This window comes from Echinops telfairi, unplaced genomic scaffold (genome assembly GCF_000313985.2).
Source record: "Echinops telfairi isolate 266 unplaced genomic scaffold, ASM31398v2 ScPeMD7_7469;HRSCAF=8507_0, whole genome shotgun sequence".
Lineage (NCBI taxonomy): Eukaryota > Metazoa > Chordata > Mammalia > Afrosoricida > Tenrecidae > Echinops > Echinops telfairi.
This window is the reverse complement of record NW_022111372.1, coordinates 24,701,142-24,719,192: the sequence shown is the minus strand read 5'-3', so window position 1 is coordinate 24,719,192 and position 18,051 is coordinate 24,701,142. Positions and strand designations below refer to the sequence as shown.

At 47.9% G+C, this 18,051-nt stretch overlaps 2 protein-coding genes across 5 annotated transcripts in view; both read right to left on the bottom strand.

The window, feature by feature from the left end:
* Positions 1–10,523, bottom strand: part of IL10RB (interleukin 10 receptor subunit beta) — a 23,829-nt gene extending 13,306 nt beyond the window's left edge. The window contains exons 1-6 of one of the 3 annotated variants that reach the window (XM_045284650.1): positions 8,525–10,371; positions 8,223–8,400; positions 7,477–7,600; positions 5,446–5,603; positions 4,052–4,218; positions 539–686 (exon numbers count right to left, since the gene is read on the bottom strand). In XM_045284650.1, the coding sequence (XP_045140585.1) occupies positions 539–686; positions 4,052–4,218; positions 5,446–5,603; positions 7,477–7,592 (589 nt within the window). In that variant the 5' untranslated portion in view covers positions 7,593–7,600; positions 8,223–8,400; positions 8,525–10,371. Of the gene's footprint in view, positions 1–538; positions 687–4,051; positions 4,219–5,445; positions 5,604–7,476; positions 7,601–8,222; positions 10,372–10,451 lie in introns of those variants that run through there. The other 2 variants (XM_045284651.1, XM_045284649.1) reach the window with 2 other exon arrangements.
* A 211-nt stretch (positions 10,524–10,734) lies between these two features.
* IFNAR2 (interferon alpha and beta receptor subunit 2) overlaps positions 10,735–18,051 on the bottom strand; it is a 49,902-nt gene continuing 42,585 nt past the window's right edge. Inside the window, exons 8-9 of one of the 2 annotated variants that reach the window (XM_045284865.1) lie at positions 16,426–16,556; positions 10,735–12,824 (exon numbers count right to left, since the gene is read on the bottom strand). In XM_045284865.1, the coding sequence (XP_045140800.1) occupies positions 12,120–12,824; positions 16,426–16,556 (836 nt within the window). In that variant the 3' untranslated portion in view covers positions 10,735–12,119. Of the gene's footprint in view, positions 12,825–16,425; positions 16,560–18,051 lie in introns of both variants that reach the window. The other variant, XM_045284864.1, reaches the window with a different exon arrangement.

Genomic DNA, 18,051 nt, shown 5'->3' with positions numbered 1-18,051 from the left:
CAGTGAGAGAGTGAGACAGTGAGAGAGTGAGACAGTGAGAGAGTGAGGCAGTGAAAAAGTGAGAGAGTGAGTCAGTGAGTGAGTGAGATAGTGAGAGTGAGAAATGAGAGAGTGCATCAGTGAGTGAGAGTGAGTGAGTGAGTCAGTGAGTGAGTGTGACAGTGAGTGAGTGAGTCAGTGAGTGTGAGTGAGAGTGAGACAGTGAGTAAGTGAGGCAGTGAGTGTGTGAAGCAGTGAGTGAGTGAAACAGTGAATACAAAGCTCTTTCTCACACATGTACATGAGTGTCACTGGATTTGTTTCTCTAATCAACCCGGACTAACACAACGCGGTAGAATGGGACGCTTTGTTTTGTTTTATGGCAGGCCCCACGAGTCATAGTCAACTCAATGGTAACTAACAAGAATCCGAGTTCCCAAATGGAGGTTTGAGTAGGACACGATGCTGTCTAAAGAGCCGCCCAACCTATAAAACGTCTGCAACACTAATGAAGATGCTCAGAAACAACTGCGATACAAACTATGCCGTTGACACTTACCATCGCTGGTTGTTGTCTCACAGATAGGCTGACTCCATTCCCCACTTTTGTTCTGTTCAAGAAGAAACCCCCGGACGTGAAGGCAGTAAGTTGTCTGTGGCTCCAGATTGCGGAGGACCTCGAAATCATACGGAGTACTGAGCTGAAACTAGGACAAGAAGCGCAAATAGGAACGCGGCTCAGCAGCGACGGGACCCCATCATCTTGCCTCACACCGACCTTCCTTCAGGCTCAAACAGGAAGGAGCAGAAGGCTGCAGCCCCGCCCATTCTCTGCAGCACACCCCAAGGAGGTCCTGCTGTCAAGGATAACTGTGTTGTGTGTGACAAGCCATCTCCTCTGCTGAATTCTCTGACAGACAGAACATGCAAACCATTCTACAGCCCCATTTTGCATCAAACAAAAACCCTAAAACAAAAAGTCATACACAATGAGACCCAATATGCTTTTCTTTCACGGTCACTAGGGCAACTCCCATCCTGGCTGACCAGGGTTTCCCATGAATCGCTGCTCCATCGGGTGGTACACCAACCCACCTGCCTCTACAGGCTGGTATAACTGGCTCATGGGAGTTCAATTTAAATATATATAATATTTTATTACAAGTTCCTAACTTAGGAAAACCAAAACTTTCCTCTCAAAATAATGGGAATGGAGAGACTATACAAAAACAAAACAATCCCTCACCAAAGGGGGAAGAAACAAACCCAGATGCCATCCAGCCAATTCTGACCCATGGGCCCCCAATGAGGACAGAGAGAACTGGCCCGAGGCCTCTCCAGCCAGACTGTAGTCTTTCAGAAGCTGATCACCACGTCTGTCTTCAAAGGTGCGGGGTGAGCCACTGAACTTTTGCTTAGCAGTCAAATGCTACTTGGACCACCCTGAAAAAAATCCACTGTCATCGAGTGGATTCTGACTCGTAGCGACTCTTCAGGACAGAGTAGAACTGCCCCTGAGGGTTTCTGAGACTATCAATCTTTATCACGCCGAAAAGTTTCATCTTTTCCCCCACAGAGTGGCTGGTGGCTTTGAACTGCCAGCCTTGTGGTTAGCAGCCCAATTCATAACCTACTATGGTGCTAGGGCTCCTTTGGGTCACACTCAACTCACAGCCATCAAATTGATTCTGACTCATAGCGACCCTGTCGGACAGAGTAGAACTTCCCCTCAGGGGTTCCGAGACTGTACATCTTTACAGGACGAAAGACTCGTCTTTCTCCCATGGAGTGGCAGCTGGTTTTAAACCGCTGACCTTGAGGTTAGCAGCCCAACGAGCAGCTCTCTAATCCACCAGGGCTCCTTGAGTGACCCAAGGACTCCTAACAGTGTACCACTTGCCATTGTTTACCATTGCTTTATAGAAGTTGTTGGTGTCAGGTGCTGTTGAATTGTTTCTGATGCACGCTGACCTACATACTGCCGCATAAACCCTATCTGGTCCTGTGCCGTCCCCGCCATCACTGCCATGCTCGCACCCATTCTTGCAGCCACTGTGTCAGTCCATCGCATTCCTGTCTTCCTCTTTTCTGTGACTGCCTACTCTTCTAAGCGTGACGCCTTCTCCAGAGACTAGTCTCTCCTGGACGTACTTCCAAGATAGAGTTGTTCATTCTTCTGGAAGTTCACGGTATATTCCATATTCTCACCAACACCGTAGTCTAAAGGCATCACTTCTCCAGTCTTCCTTATTCATAGCCCAGCATTTACATACTTAGGAGGTGACTGAGAATACCATGCACCTTAGCCCTCAAAGTGACAGCATTGCTCTTTAGCATTTTTAGAGGTCTTTGGTAGGGGTTTTGTCCAATGCAGTAGGATGCTTAACTTCTTAACTATTGCTTTATAGGCATTGACTGTAGATACAAGAAAAAAAATGACACCCTGGCAACTACAATCTTTCTCCATTTACCATGCTATTGCTTACTGTTCAGTTGTAAGGAGGATTGTTCAATGTTGAGGTGTAATCTACACTGTAGTCTTTGATCTTCACCACCCAGTGCTTCAAGTCCCTTTGTGCATTCCGCAAGCAAAGTACGTCATCTGCATGCTTCTTGCTGCTCATGAACCTTCCTCCAATTCTGAGACTGCATCCCTCTTTGGATTATTTGCCATGTAAACTATGTTACAGAAATGGATAGACACATCAACAGAAAGTGACCCTGGAGTACTTCTACCCTGGGCAGTGCCTTTTCTTCTGTGGGTGGGGCTACCATGTCTTTATTTCTTTATCATAGGAGAATCTGAGTTGAGGGCCAGATTTGGATTCTACCGATCTACTGGATTACACAAAGATTGTTATTACTTCTAATAACTAAACAAAACAAAACAAAAAACACCTCACAACCAAACTCAGGCTTTCATTTCTAGAAATCCAGTATGTCCAAAAATGTGCAGTGCTGTTGTCTCGAAGACTAAACTCAAAGGCTGACTTGTAAATGGCTAGAGAGGAAGAGAGCAGGGAAGAATGCTTTCTTTTCAACTGAGGCTTTTCGACTTCAGTTTGTTGTTGTTGTTAGTGTTTTGCTTGTTTGATGTTTCTTGATTTTGTTTTGTATGTTTTCTCTGTATATGAAATCCAGGATAGGTAAATCTATAACGCCAGGAACCGGGTTAATAATTGCCTAAGGATATGGCATGGGAAGGTGGAGGGAAATGGGGGATACGAGTATGAGGAAGAAAGAAATGCTCTAAAATTGCTTGCGGTGATAATCGTACAACTCTTCTGAATATGACTGAGCTATTGAATTGTGTGATATGTGAATTTTATGGCAATTAAGAAAAGATTTAGTAAAAAAAAGAAGAAACACAAGAATCCGTCCTCAAGTTCTTTTTCCTCCCCTCCTTCTGTCTACTGGAGAGAAGAGCAGTGGGAGAGGGCCTAAAAGGTAATGTGTGACCCTGCTCAACCAGGGCCCAGAACTGGGGCTGCCCTGAGCAGACTTGACCGACCTGCGGTGGTCGTGGGGCAGCAGGGTGGGTGCCTGGAAATAGCAGTCACTCACCTGATTTTAGGCTCTTGCTGCCAACTGCTGACTCCGTTCTACCTTCTCTTGCAACTTTCCTTTAGGGGGACAAAGTGCCACTTTCACTGTGTACTAGCATCCTGGGAGTTGTGTCTGCATTTTCCTTGGGGGAAGCCTGAGCCAGAAATCCCGATCATCTCTCAGACTGGGGAGATTCTGGCTTTCAGAAGTTATTAGTAGTCTACCAGAATGTAGACACTCTGACACACACACACACACACACACACACAACCAAACGCACTGCTATCGCGTCTATGCCATCTCATAGTGATTCTCTCCCTGGGAGTGGCTGGTAGTTTCAAATTGCCAACCTCGTGGTTGGCAGCCCAATGTGTAACCACTATGCGACCAGAGTTCTTCCAATTACAAGTTGCTGTCTGGCTGCCAATTATAAGTTACTGCCTGGAATGGTCTCCTAGCCTCCTTTTTCCCATCATCATAGCCGAAGACCAAACACTCAGCAAAGAGCATGGGTGAGTGAGCTTACCTTTTTGTGAGTGCCATTTTTCCAATATTGTACATTATACACCCATGAACTGTACAGACTTTTCATGGTCCAAGTTTCATGTTCACCCACAACTTCTGGAGCAAAGAAGCTCATATGTAACGACTCAGCAAGGACTTTTACTTGCATCCCAGGTGGTCCAATGGCAGCTAGGCACGAGAAAACGAGAAATGGCAATCAAAAATCATAGTATCAAAAATTTCCTCTAACATTTTTCAAAACGATGCAGAAAAATTAATCTGCTCCTCTATGATGTAGCTCTATGATGTATGTCACTAAGAATACGTAGATTTTATTTCTTTAAAATAATCTGTTAATCTTTATATTTATTAATTGGGGTTAATTTATTTACATTTATTGTGATTTTTTTATATGTTTGGAACTATTTTAACCACACTGTCTTATTTTCTGTTAAAAACTGCCTTTTTTTTGCAGGGTAGAATAGGACTTCTCCTTTTCTCTGCTGCTTCCTACTGGATTGAATTTTTTAAAATTTCTCTGAATTTTAAAAAATTTCTCTGTGTTCTTCTTGCTAGTTAGAAGTTTCAGGTAGTACTTTATTACATATGATTACCATATGTAATTAACCAAATACATTTTTTCCCCTAGAAAAGTCTAAAGCTGTCCTTGTCCCAAATGATTCTTCCAAATATTCACGTAGCTGGCCCCTTCGCCTCATTTAGGTCTTTGTTCAAGTGCTACCTCCTCAGAAAAAGGCTTTCAAGGTCAGCTCCCACCAGTTTTGGCACCAGAAGAGGGTTTGTTCTTAGAAGGAATTCTTTCAGGCCCAGAAGGTGGCTGGGGACAGGGTGACTGGTTAGGTATGAAGTTCCCACTCATCCAGGGGTGGCCAGAGTTGTGGTCTGATGAGGGGAAGTTTACATGCTCCCAGACACAGCACAACGTATACAGTGCTCAGGCCACAAGTGCATGGCTTGGGCCTCAGACAGAGCCTGGCTGGGTGTGGGTGTGGGATGGGAGCTGGGGAGGTATGTGTCTCTGGCCACTGGGGAGGTGAGGAGGAGTGCTGGCCAGACTTCTAGTTACTAAGAGGGAGAAGAGAACAAAGAAGGATCTCACTTTGATCACTGCCAGCAACCAGGGGCAACCAGGGGCCAGGTCATTGTGTGGATGGAAAGCTGTTTGCAAAAGTTCAAGATGGCTGAACTTTTATTGTTGGTATCTCCCTTCCCCTTTCTGCCTTCCCCATGAACTTCCTTAAGACTATTTATTATGTTCCCTTAAGCTCCTTGTATAAGGCCAGCCACCTTGTGGGCACTCACAGAATTTTCATCAATGGACCAACCAATGGGGATTAAAAACAGAAAACCGAGGAAAGACGGTATCTTACTGAAATGGGAAACAAAATGACTTACTGTCATCCATAGGGCAAAAGGTAATGTTTATCCAGTCTGAATATTCATCTGCAAATTCAGCCCTGACTCGAAAGATGTGGTAACCGTACTTGGAAACGCTTGAGAAATGGCATTCTGTCAGCGCAGTACTGTTGCATACATCTTGGAAGCTGTTATAACTACAAAAGCAGAAAAATAAACTAACTCATGGGCGTTCTAACCCCAGTCAGCTTAGTGGTTGTTTGGCAACCATTTTGTTCTTACGAGGTCATTTTCATTGCATTTGAAAATATTGTCATCTGCAATCAACAAAATAACCCATTCCCCATATTTACAGCCCCATCACCACCACCTCCCTAGTGGTCTCCATTCATCAGCACGCCCTCTGGGGTGAGGGCCTTCCTCCTGGCCACCCCTACAGACAAAAGAGCCTGTGCTGCGTCTGCGCGATCTAAATCCTCAATCACGCGAACGGAGCCACCTAGTCAGGAATTAAGTTTCTTCTTCAAAGACATGCCCAGCCAGGCTTAGTTTTCCTCAGAGCAAGTCCTGCTCAGTCTGTATTTCTATGCCGAGGAAGCCCCGGGAACCCGGGCACTGCCTCCCCATTAACAAGGGCCGCCAAACCAAGCACCACTATTACAACAAGGAAGGTGCAAGCCTGTGATGACTTGTGGCGATGGGAAATTTCTTTATATGACTCTTCTATCCATGTCTCTGTAACTTCCACCAAATGACTGGGGTGGAGTCAGGGGGTGGGGGTGGATTATTCCAGTAGGGTGTGTGAGACGCTGAAGGAGGGGACTGGTCAGTTTTAGTTGTCATTGCCCTGTGCATAAGAGAGCCATCTCAAAGACAGACAGAGAGAGAGAGAGAGAATATCCTTGGACCATTCAGGAAGAAGCACCACCAATGGAGCAAGATCGAGAACGCTCTCTGCCTAACGTGGCCAAGGTTCAGACCGGTGGCACCAGAGGCCACGGCACGGTGACCTTAGGGCACAGCACAGGAGACACGTGGAAACAATCGAGGAGCTGGATCCCAGAGCCCTGAGGCAGAAGCTAACAGACCACATGGCTGAGTGTCAGAGGACCAGAGAGCGTAACCTGGTTGCTAGCCTACGACAGGTGCTGCTGTGGACTAATGACTGTATCCTCACTGTTTACCGATCCCGACCTATGGTCACCTGTGAACTGCCCTAAATAAAACCTCATCACTATGAGTTTTGCCTGTGAGTTCTGTGTGGCCATCACAACGGATCATCAAACTCAGAAAAGTAGAGTGCCCCGGGAGCAATGGGTGCTGTCAGCTGTCAGAATAGCTAAAGGGAGGTTGGAGGGTAGAGGTTTGTCTGACCTCTACCTTGTGGCAATTGGCCTTAGGCTGGGGTGGAGATGGATTCGCCTTCTCTCTACTGCAGCCCAAAGTCAGAGGTGGCCTCCACTAGCCACTCGGTAGGGAAAATGAGGCTTTCTACTCCAGTAAAGAGTTACATTCTCAGAAACCCATTGGGGCAGTTCTACCCTGTCCTATAGGGTCGCTATGAGGTGGCATCGTCTCAATGGCAGGGAGACCCACTGCTGTCAGTTGATTCTGATCAGAATGACCCTACAGGACATTGTAGATCTGCCCCAGAAGGTTTCCAAGACCGTAAATCTTGACCGAGCAAGCAGCCCCATATTTCTCCCGAGGAATGGCTTGGGGTATGGGGACTGGGGGGCTAAGTTTGAACTGCCCATCTTGTAGTTAGTCGACTAACCATCAGGGAAGTTGACTAAGTGATGGGTGCCAGATGCTTGGACAGGGCTGCTATTCAGGGCTTACTATAGGCACTGTTTTGTGTAGACATGCCTCTGCATAAACAGTCAAACCGGAGCCACCACAAAAAGAAAGACAAAGGACAAGCTAACTGCAGTGACTTCCCAGAAAGAAGGAGAAACCCCAAGATGCATCTCTCTGTGTCGTTATGATCCCATGAGTGGCACCAGTCGGGAACCTCCCGTGGTCCAGCTCAGTGACGGGGCCACCAGCCCTGAGCACCACCAGACCCACCTCTGGAACTGAGCTGTGTAAGTCAGGTTCCCTTTGGCAAAAGCTGGCGGCTCCCACTGTAGGATGTTCTTGAAGTTAACAGAATTCATTCTGACATTTTGGGGAGGAGGCACCATGCCTAATGCTGTAAAAATAAAGATAAACATTTGCAACTTTTCTTCTAAAAGACGGTCCAAGAAAATGATCACCCCCCCAAACTTGGGTTTCCCCTACTGCTCCTTGTCTTAAAAATGGCACTGTGGGAGAAGCAGATACACAATGTGACAGTAGAGAGGGAGAAGGGGGCCAGATCCAGGCCTCGTTCGCTGTGCTGTGGAGCTTGGACTGGAAATGAGAAGGCATGCGGAGAAATTGCTGGGGAGCAAGAGGGACAGAGGGAGTGAGTTAGATGTGGGCGGTGGTGGAAAGCTGTGAGGGAGTAGAGGGGGATAGATAGATTGAGGGAGATTTTCAGGAGAATGAACTCTAGACTTCCTAATACATATGGGGTAGCGCAGCGGTTCTCAACCTGTGGGTCCAGACCCCTTTGGGGGTGGAACGACCCTTTCACAGGGGTCGCCTAATACATCCTGCATATCAGATATTTACATGACGATTCATAAGAGTAGCAAAATTACAGTGATGAAGTAGCAACGAAAATAATTTTCTGGTTGGGGGTCACCCCAACATGAGGAACTGCATGAAAGGGTCGCGGCATTAGGAAGGTTGAGAACCACTGGTGTAGGGAAATTCCAAACCAAACTCACTGCCATTGAGTTGATTCTGACTCAGAGGAGCCTATGGGGCAGGGTAGAACTGTTCCTCTGGGTGTCTACGACTGGAACTCCTTCTGGGGACACATCGCCTCATCTGCTACCCGCAGAGTGGCTGGTTTCAATGTCTGATGGTCGCACTTAGCAGTTCAGTGCATGGCTCACTGCACCACTAGAAATACAAGAAGGCCAGGTAGAACAGCCGAGATTGTAACCGCTCATGGGAGTAGAAAGGCTCGTCTTTCTCCTGCGATGCTACCAAAAGGAGAGGCTAGTTGGAACCCACTGTAGCTTACCTGGTCCCATACTGGCCTTGTGGTCTGGATGCTGGGATATCCCCAGTTCAAGTAGCGGTATCAGACAGACAGCTGGAGGAAGGTGCCTGGAGCCCATAGAAGAAAAGTGGGCTACAGATAGAGCTCACTTTTGAAATGTTTGCAATGATAAAGCATTTCAAATATATACAAAAGCACAGAGAAGAGAATAAACCACCACCTGCCAGTTATCAAGAGAGAGATAAATTGAAGTGTCTTGGGTCCATACTAAAAAAACCCCCACACAAACCAAATTCACAGCCATTGGGTTGATATTGACTGATGGTGACCCTAGAATAGGGGGTAGAACTGCCCCTGGGAGTTTCCAAGACTGTAAGTGTTAAAGGGAGTAGTAGAAGGACCTGCCTTTCAACTTATGAGTGGCTGGTGGTTTTGAACTGCTGACCTTTCTGATGGCAGCCCAACATGTAGGCACTAGGCCACCAGGGGTGGATCCATAGCTGGTATGTAATGATGGGGTTGTGCTGAAACCTTCCAAGGGATACAGTTGGAGGCGAGAACTTGGGAATGAATTTAACTACACACAGGGAGTCCTTGATTTAGGGTGAATTGGAGTTAGGGAGCAGCATGTTCACAGTGGTCTGATTTTCATTCTTTCCCTTTTTTCTTTTCTGTACACCCGATCATTAGTAATATATGCTGCACACAATGTCCCAGTCCATCATTCACTGATGCCATCGTCCTCAGATGCACACCCGTAGATGTTTACGGTAATGCTTCTGACTTCCCAGACAAGTAAAGATCTGGTTTATAAAGATAAGAAAAGGCAACACTAATGAAAACTTTACAAACTAAACAGCTTTTGACTTACTCAGACCACTTGCCACCGGTCAGAGGAGCAAGCAGGGGCTACTTGTCCTAGAGATCTGGAATGGGAGGGGCGTCCCGGGGGCTGCAAGCGGTTAAGGCATTTGGCAGCTGACGCAAAGGTGGGGGTTTTAGTCCCCCCAGAGGCGCCTCATCAGAAAGGCTCGGTGATCTACTTCTGAAAAGCCAGGCAAGGCAGTCTACGGAATCTTCTCTGACACACACGAGACGCTAGGCGTGGGGTTTGACCCCATGGAAACTGGTTTGGTAGGCGAGACTGTTCCCCAGGGGAAATGGCCTACGAAGGAGAAAGAAACTAGGAGGGAACGGTTTCTGCGGAATTCACGGGAGGGGTTCACCAGAAAGGACCAAGAAAAAGTCCTTTGAGTCGTTTGCATGATCGGGACTCAGAAGCCATCCAAACTGTGGAGGTGAGGGGCGGGGGAATTCAGATGTGGGGAAGGTGTGAGAAGTGCAGACAGGTGGAAGCGGTGCTGCCAGGAAGTCCTGCCAGGGCAGCTGGCGCTGGGAGGAGCTGTGCTGCGGGTTCAGGACGATGGAGCCCAGCACTTCGCGCGTGGTTGGGCGGCCCGGACCAGACCCAGGGAACTCAAGGTTGGGCTTGACAGCCACGGGTGAGGCGCTCGACGTGTTTCAGGAAGACAACGCTAATGGCAAAGACTGACCAGCAGAGAGGGCGTCGGATGAGGAGTGAGTTCAAAGCCGCCCGGATCGTAGCCCCGGGAGCGCGCAGTGCAAACCGTCTAGAGCCCCACTGTGAACTGAAGCGTCCTCGTCGGTCACGGGGCGGACAGCAGCGGCAGCAGCAAGGCCCCTAAATAGCAGGCCTCTCTGTCCCCGGGGCCTTAGCTGCCCGATCTCACAGCTGGGCATTTTCAGGGCGCCTAAGGGGGCTGACTGAATAGGGGAGACATCTGGGAGGGGCGGGGATCACCGCCGGGGATCACGACGTTGGCAGCAAAGCGGGTCTCACCGGGGCCCTGGATTTCCCCGCGAAATTGGGAGCGGCTGGAGGTATCTTGCCTGGGAGCCCGCCCGCGCCCCTCGGCAGACCCCTCACCTGACACCAGCAGGCAGCCGCCCAGCCAACTCAGCCAAGTCCGCGCCATGGCTGCGCCCGCGCGCCGCTGCCCCCGGGGTCCAGCCGGCTGCCCAGCTGGGGGCTTCCGGAGCGGCTCCGTCCCGCCCGTTCCCGGAAGTGGCCGAGTGGGGCGGGGCGGCCCGGCCCGGCGCCTCCCCGGTCAGGCTGGGCCCCGCCCCCCAGCCCCGCCCCCCCTCCGGCCCGCCTCTAAAGGGATGAACAGAAGAACCATAGATCTGAGAAACTGGGCATTTTTGGTTTTTCGAACAGTTTTATTGACATAATTCACGCATCATACAATTCAATGGTTTTAAATTATTAAAAAGAGTTGTGCTACAAGTCTGTTATAAAAGTATGCTTGCATTACTCTTTAACAACCCCAACTATAATACAAAGTTAAAAAAAAAAAAAATATATATATATATATATATATATATATACACACACACACACACACACACACACCCCGGTATACACATAAAGGCAGCAAAAAGAAGTGATCCCCAAACTTCAATCTGCAGGACTGTCAAAATATAGGAGACACGGACCTTGCAGGTGTTGAGATCGCTTTCCGTGGCATTTCATTAAATGTAAACTAAGGGCGCTCTCACCTCCTGCTCCTTCCAGTTACTTTACAGCAATGAAAACACAACCCACTCAAAGTCCGTGTCCTCGGGCATGGGTGGCTCGGGTCTCTTGGGATGGGGCCCGGGGCAGGTCTGAGCAAGCCACTCTCTGGGAGAGGGGCCTCTCAGCTCTGCCCACCCCCGCCTGTGGTTTTCGCTGCCACTCCTGGACTCCTGCGGATGACCGAGTCCAGCCCCCTCAATTTCACAAACGCAGCAACCGAGGCTCGGTGCGTGCGCGGAAGCGGGAGCGGAGCAGGGCATCATCCTAAGCTTCCAGTGTTGCCTTTGCCCGTCATCTTCACAGAAAGTATCATGACAAGCAGGGCACCTGGGATTAGCCCACGGAGGAGCCCTTCTTGAATTGTTGGAGAATCTAGGGCCGAGTGTGTGTGTGTGTGTGTGTGTGTGTGTGTGTGTGTGTGTACACGCACTTGCGCGCACGTTCCACACGTTTTCAAAGAAGGCACTGCGGTTCCATCTCTCTGCCCATCAGGGCGCGTCCTCCGCGCTGGCGCCTCACCTAGTCCTGGCTGCGCGTGTCCATTTCCCGTGGGATTCACGGAGGGCTGGAAGAGCGCAGGAAGCAGAATGTGCCCCGGGGCTGCCGGTGGCAGGGGGCACTGGAGCTGCCCTCCTCTCCTCTGCGCTGCTGCCCGCTCAAGCCCTCTGCAAGCAGCAGCTCAGGCCTCCACTTACGAACCAAGCCAGGGCACCGGCCGGGTCTTTTCCCTGGTCTCTCCCTAGTCCCACCCTGGCCCACGGCTGCCAAGCACGGGCACCCTTGCTCCTTATTTTGGCGGCCATTGTGTGGACACACTGTAAGTAGAGGAGAGCCGAGGGACTGGCACGGGCGTTCCTTTTCAAAGCGGGCTCCTATGCCTCGGCCCTCCACTGAGACTCCCACACCTGAGATTGCAGGAGGGAATCAGGCAGATTCTAGTCTTTGACTCCACATTTAGGTGAGAAAGGGTGCACTGGGAGGGGTGGTGGTGGTGGTATGACACCCCGTAAACAGCTTCTAGTCAGTTCCACGTTCATATCTTTGGGCTAATCTCATTATATAGCCACCGTCGAAGCCGGGATCCGACTCCTCCGTGTCGCTTTTCTCGGAAAGATCCTCCTCCGACCACTGACACTCTGAGGACGGCGGCGTCTCCTCCTCCCTGGGGATCAGGAAGCTTGATTCCAGCTCGCTTGGGTCCTCTGGGTTGGCTGTCTCTTCTGGAAGATATGGAAGCATCGGAGCGATGTCTGCGTCATGGTCCAGGATCCTCACAAGCACAGAGTTTAAATTCACATTAAAGTGTACTCTCCCCCCAGGCTCCTCTTCGGGACTGCTGTCCCCCTCAGAAACGGGGTCCCGGAGCAGGCTCTCCCTTCCCTGGTAGGGTTCATTTGCACTTTGTGACTGCCGGGGGCTGGGCTCTCGCACTGGGAGGAGCCCAGCCTCCTCCTCGGACAGGTCTGGTTCATCCACACCTGGGCCTACCAAGGACAACTCCTCAGAGGTGGCCGAGGCCCGAGTCAGGGGCTTGCCAATGAGTCCGTGCATGGTGTAACCACCGGCGCTTGTTCTAAGAGCAGCTTCCTCCTCATTGTCACTCTCATCATAAGTGTAGTTCCACACCTTCTTCTTTTGGCAGACATTAATGACCTCCACCGGATCCACGACTTCCAGTGCCGGTGGGTCGGGGAATATCCAGGCGGACCAGTTATAAAAGCTCTAAAACAAACATACAACAGTCTGGGTCAGCTCTGAGTGTTGAGGCTTTCTTCTCTGTATACTAAAATGGCACGTGACCTCTCTCAAACCGGAGAGGAGGACCAAAGGACGATGACGGGGCGCAAAGAAGGGACTCATCTGAGGACGGTGCCGGTGAAGAATAGTGGATAGACTGGATCGCCGGAAGAACGAACACACCTGTCTTGGAGGCGCGACAGCTAAGAATGTGCCTTACAAGTGAGAGTGATTAGACTTTGCGTGGCTGACGTTGGGCTTAGGATCAGAAGGGACGGACTGCTGGACAAGGACATCATGCTTAGTAAAGCCAAGGGTCTGTGAGAGAGGAAGGCCCCCAAAGAATTGGACTGACTCAGTGTCTGCAGTGAGGTCAACCCTACCTACAATTGTAGGGAGGTCCTCTTGTAACGCTGCTGTCTAGAATGCCTGGGGTTGCTATGAGGCAGAGCAACTCAAAGGCCCCCAACAACAGCCGTAGGTAAAACAGTGGTCGCAGACTGGATTCTGACTCGTGGCAACCCCACGTGTTGCACGGCAGAATTGTGCTCCATAGGGTTTTCAAGGCCGTGGGTGTGACCTTTCAAAGCACACTGTCAGGCCTTTCTTCCCAAGTGCTTCTGGGTGGGTTCGAACTCCCAACCTTCTGAGGCTCGGTAAATCTTTAAAGGAGCAGCTGGCCTCATCTTTCTCCTGTAGAGTAGCTGGTAGGTTTGAACCGCTGACCTTGCGTTTAGCAGTCTGATACCCTCCAGAACATCCATAAGGGCTATCAAAGAGCTGTGGGCGAACTGTCAAAGTTTCTTTAACTGAGTGTGGGCGTAGTGAAAACTTTAGCAACCGTGTAAGAGTACTGAAGGCGCAACAACCAAAAAGTAATTCAAAATCTAATCTGAGGTGTTTGTGGCAGTGCTTATCTGGGCTGCAAATCTGTCGGGCAAAAAGGGGTTATGAGTGGAAAAAGTCTAAGCTCTGCAGTCTAGAAAGCCCACCCCATCAGGGTCACAGAGCGGGAGAATGTGTGTCCCTTGGCCTAGAGGCCCTTGAAGACACAGGAATCCCTAAAAGGCAAAGGTGCCAGGTGTGAAGGACCTATGGCAGACAATGCCTCCAGGATACAGGGGTGGAGTGAGTCAAGAGAAAACAAGGCAGGCTGTCTCAACTAGTTGGGGAGTCATTCCCCCAAACTGATCCCAACAGGGCCATGATTAAGGAGGGTGACCTGGAGTGGCCCCCATCATTGTCCTCCTCTCCCCCTGCCTGTACCTGCACCAGCCCCTCTTTGATTAACCTGCCCCACACAGACCCAGCCTGGGGAAGAGTGGCCACCGGCGAGCAGAGATACCCATATTCATCTCCTTTCCTCAGCAGCAAGGACACTCTGCCGGCTTAGAGAGGGAGAGAGACAAGCCGGGGAAAGAGGACTTGTGTTGTTTGGGGGTCTTAAGAAGTTCACGAAGAGAGGGAGCATGAGAGCTGATTGTGATGATGTATGTAAACCTCTTTTTACAAGTGGTTTAACGATATGTGAATGTTCTATCAAGAAAACTACTACTAAAAACCAAATCAAACTTGACGTATGGTTACCAGGTTGAAGGAGGAAGAGTTTTTGCCTAGGGGCATTGAATTCATGTTAGTGGTGGTGGAACCATTTGGAGAGGGATACCAATAATGGTTTTACAACATGAAGAGTATTGTCGATGGCGCTGAATTATACACGTAGAAGTTGTAGAATTGGTGGATATTGTGTTGTGTATATTTTTGCCAAAATTGAAAAAAAAAAACCCTACGTGAATAACCATGAGTATGGGGAAAAAGAAAATGTTCTACAATTGATTGTGGTAAATATTATATAACATGTCTTGATATGGTTGAACTACTGAATTGTATGATATGTGGATCGAGTGCCAATAAAACTGTCAAAACAAACCAAGCCAGAAACAAAAGTACTTGGCAAACCAGCTTTGGACATAATTGAACAAAAGAGACATAGAGCAAGAAGCCATGCTAGAATTAGGAGTTGATCTAAAAACCTATGTTATTAATTAAAAAGAAAAATAAACTCTACATGAAGCTTGTGCATAACATATCAAGAAGAGGAAGGTAATGATTGGAAAGTGAAGGAAGGCAGAACGCCAACGTGGAAGCACGAGCAAACTATGAAATCACAAGAGTTGTCAAGCAAACAGGGATAACAAAGAGTAAGGCACCAGAAGAAACTTCGGGTGAATCAATGAGATTCAGGAAAACACCAACTGATAAAGCTGTATATTGCAAAGGAGGAAGAGTGGCATATGAGAAGAAAAGGATTTTACATTACAGATTGATCAACTTGGCAATCGAATGAAATGGATGAGTACTTAAATCGTGACAAAAATGAAAGGACAAATAACAGAGGAAGACATCATTAAAGTTCCCAAAGAGTGCTATCTCAAAAGGCTTACTAAACCTGAGAAATAGCTAAAGGAAAAAATGATACATTAATGCAGTGGCTCTCAACCTTCCTAATTTTTCAACCCTTCATACAGTTCCTCATGTGGTGATGACCCCCAAGGGGGTCGTGACTGACAGGTTGAGAACTGCTGCATTCATGGGATACTATACGATCATTAAAAATAATATGTAGAAAAAGTGTCAAAAGAAAACAAAATGTATGCACAGACATGAGGATAAGTCAAAAGGTATTTCTATAAAATCATAGAGACCTTGGTTAAACAAAAAATACCAACACATGAAGTTACTGTTTCTGGATTCCTCCGTCTAGGCCATGTGCTCCTGAAGCTCCCATCTCTCCTGAAGCATTCCGCACGCTTCCACTTAGCCCACATCATCATGGGTGTCCTCCAGGGACTCCAATTGTGTGCCATTTCAATGTTCTTTGAGTTTAGGGACCAAAAAGAAGTCTGAAGGTGTAAGATCAGGGCTGTAGGGGGGAGCTTATAAACTCCCCATGAAATTCTCATAGGGCACTGCTTGCTACTCCTGAAGAATCAGCAGGTACCCTATTGTGATGGGAAAATTCCTTCATGTAATTTGCCTGCCCTTTTCCTCAACCCATGGCATTTTTCCATTTTCTAAAAACGGCTTCCTAATAAACCCTGTGATCATCTTGTGATCTTTGACCTTGCTGGATCCTAAAACAACCTTGAGAACTGCCCTCTTGGCCCTGAATCTAGTCAGTCTGGTAGATGACTTCCAAAGCCCCTGTTTTGATGGGACCTGGCTTTGGCGGTCTCCTAACGAGACCCAGACAAGTGTATCACGGAGAGAACGTGTCTGCGGACGTGCACGGATCACAGAGTCATACTGACACATGCTTTGTTTGGAATAAACCTGTGCATGTGTGAACTGGAAACCCAATAGCTATTTTTGACCTACCCTCATGTAATGTATATTTAAAGAGATGGAAAAGAATTTGGGGATATGGAAAATAATCCAGAATGCTGTGTAACCCCTTCATACTTTACAAAATGGGATTTTTTTTCTGTGAAGATACTTAAGTTAAAATTTAAGATAAAGTTAACAAAACTAACCAACCAACAGTCAAACAAAACAAACTAACCACAAAGAAAAACAAACGACTTACCAACGTTTTGGGGAAATACTTTTTTAAGCATATATAGCCCATCTGTTTCAGTATTATTATGCCGCTAATGAAGAAAGCTGCTATTAAAAACGCAGTGATTATTCCTCCACTTTGGGCAGATTCTGATGACTCTGCTGAGGAAAAATTAAAATAACCTTATTTCAAGTAAATCAACTAAGTGAACACAGATGGGGATACGTGCACATTGGTTGGTGAAAGGCAACAAAAGCAAGTCAAACTGAAAAAAACAAAAAATCTCACTGCCATCAAGTCGACTCCAACCACCATCCCCCAGGGATTCCTGGAACTGGAACTTCTTCTGAGTGTAGAAAGCCTCATCTTCCTCTTGCAGAGCAGCTGGTGGTTTTGAACTGCTGACCTTGTGGTTAGCAGCCCAACACATAACCCAGTATGCCACCAGGAATAAGGAGGTAGAAGTTTGCAAAACCAGTTATATGTTGTCAATATAGAAGAATGGAAAGAATCCATATATATACACGTACATGTATACTTTTAAAAAATGATAAAATAACAGATTTAGTTTTTAAATGTAGTATTCATTTCCAGCCATAATTATGTCCTGCGACTGCACTGACCAATATGGTAGCCACTAGTCAGTCACATGCAGCTATTTGATTTGAAATATATCAATATTAAATAAAACAAAATGCAATGGCTCAGTCATATTAACTACATTTCAAATGCTTCATAGCTACATGTTAGTATGCAATGCAGGCAACAAGAAGTAGGAAAAGGAGAGTCTTGATGGGAAAAAAAAAACTAAAAACTCTCATTCTGTGGCTGGACTTTTGCCAAGCCAAAACTCAAATTGGGATGCTGCAGCATGAACCTGTTACAAGTTCCCTTAGTGTCATGGTCAATAATTCCTGTGGAAAATCGACTCTTTCCCCATAACTCCAATCGACTGAGAAGAAACCGGAAGTTACACAACTCAACAAATAAAAACCACCCTAAACCAGCGTCCTTGAATGGAATCTGACTCCATGTGCTGCACAGTCACGTTTCAATGGCTGGTTTTTTTTTTTTACATGGACAACCAGGTCTTTCTTCCTCAGTGCATCTGGGTAGACTTGAACCTTTAACCCTTCCTAACAACAAAGAGGTGTTTTTTTTTTCAACCAAGAGTATTAACCGTTTGCAACCTTGCTCTCAGATGCTTTCCACAGTTGCTTGGTACGCCAGTGCACCTTCAAGTCTTTGGCTTGAGCTAACTCCTGGTTTGTGCTGGACTACTGTCCAAAGGGTTGGTGGTTTGAAACCACCCACTGGGACCACAAGAAGAAATGTCTGGCCACCTGCTTCTGGTAAAGTTACAGCCAAGAAAGCCCTGTGGAGTGTGGACGCCATTACAAGATGGCGCCGGACCGCGCCCACATTGTCAGAGCTGAGCTGTAAACAAGCTTGTTGCGCATGCGCTGCCAGCCGCTCGCTACGCATTATCACATTGCACCAATCCTGGTAGGACACGTCACTGAGCAGGGTATTTATACCCGGGGTTTTAGGAGCTTGGGGTCTTCCGCAGCTGACTTTGGGCTCAGAAGCAGCGTCAATAAACTTCGCAGATTGCATCTACCAGAAGGGTCCTGACCATTCTTGTCTCGGTCC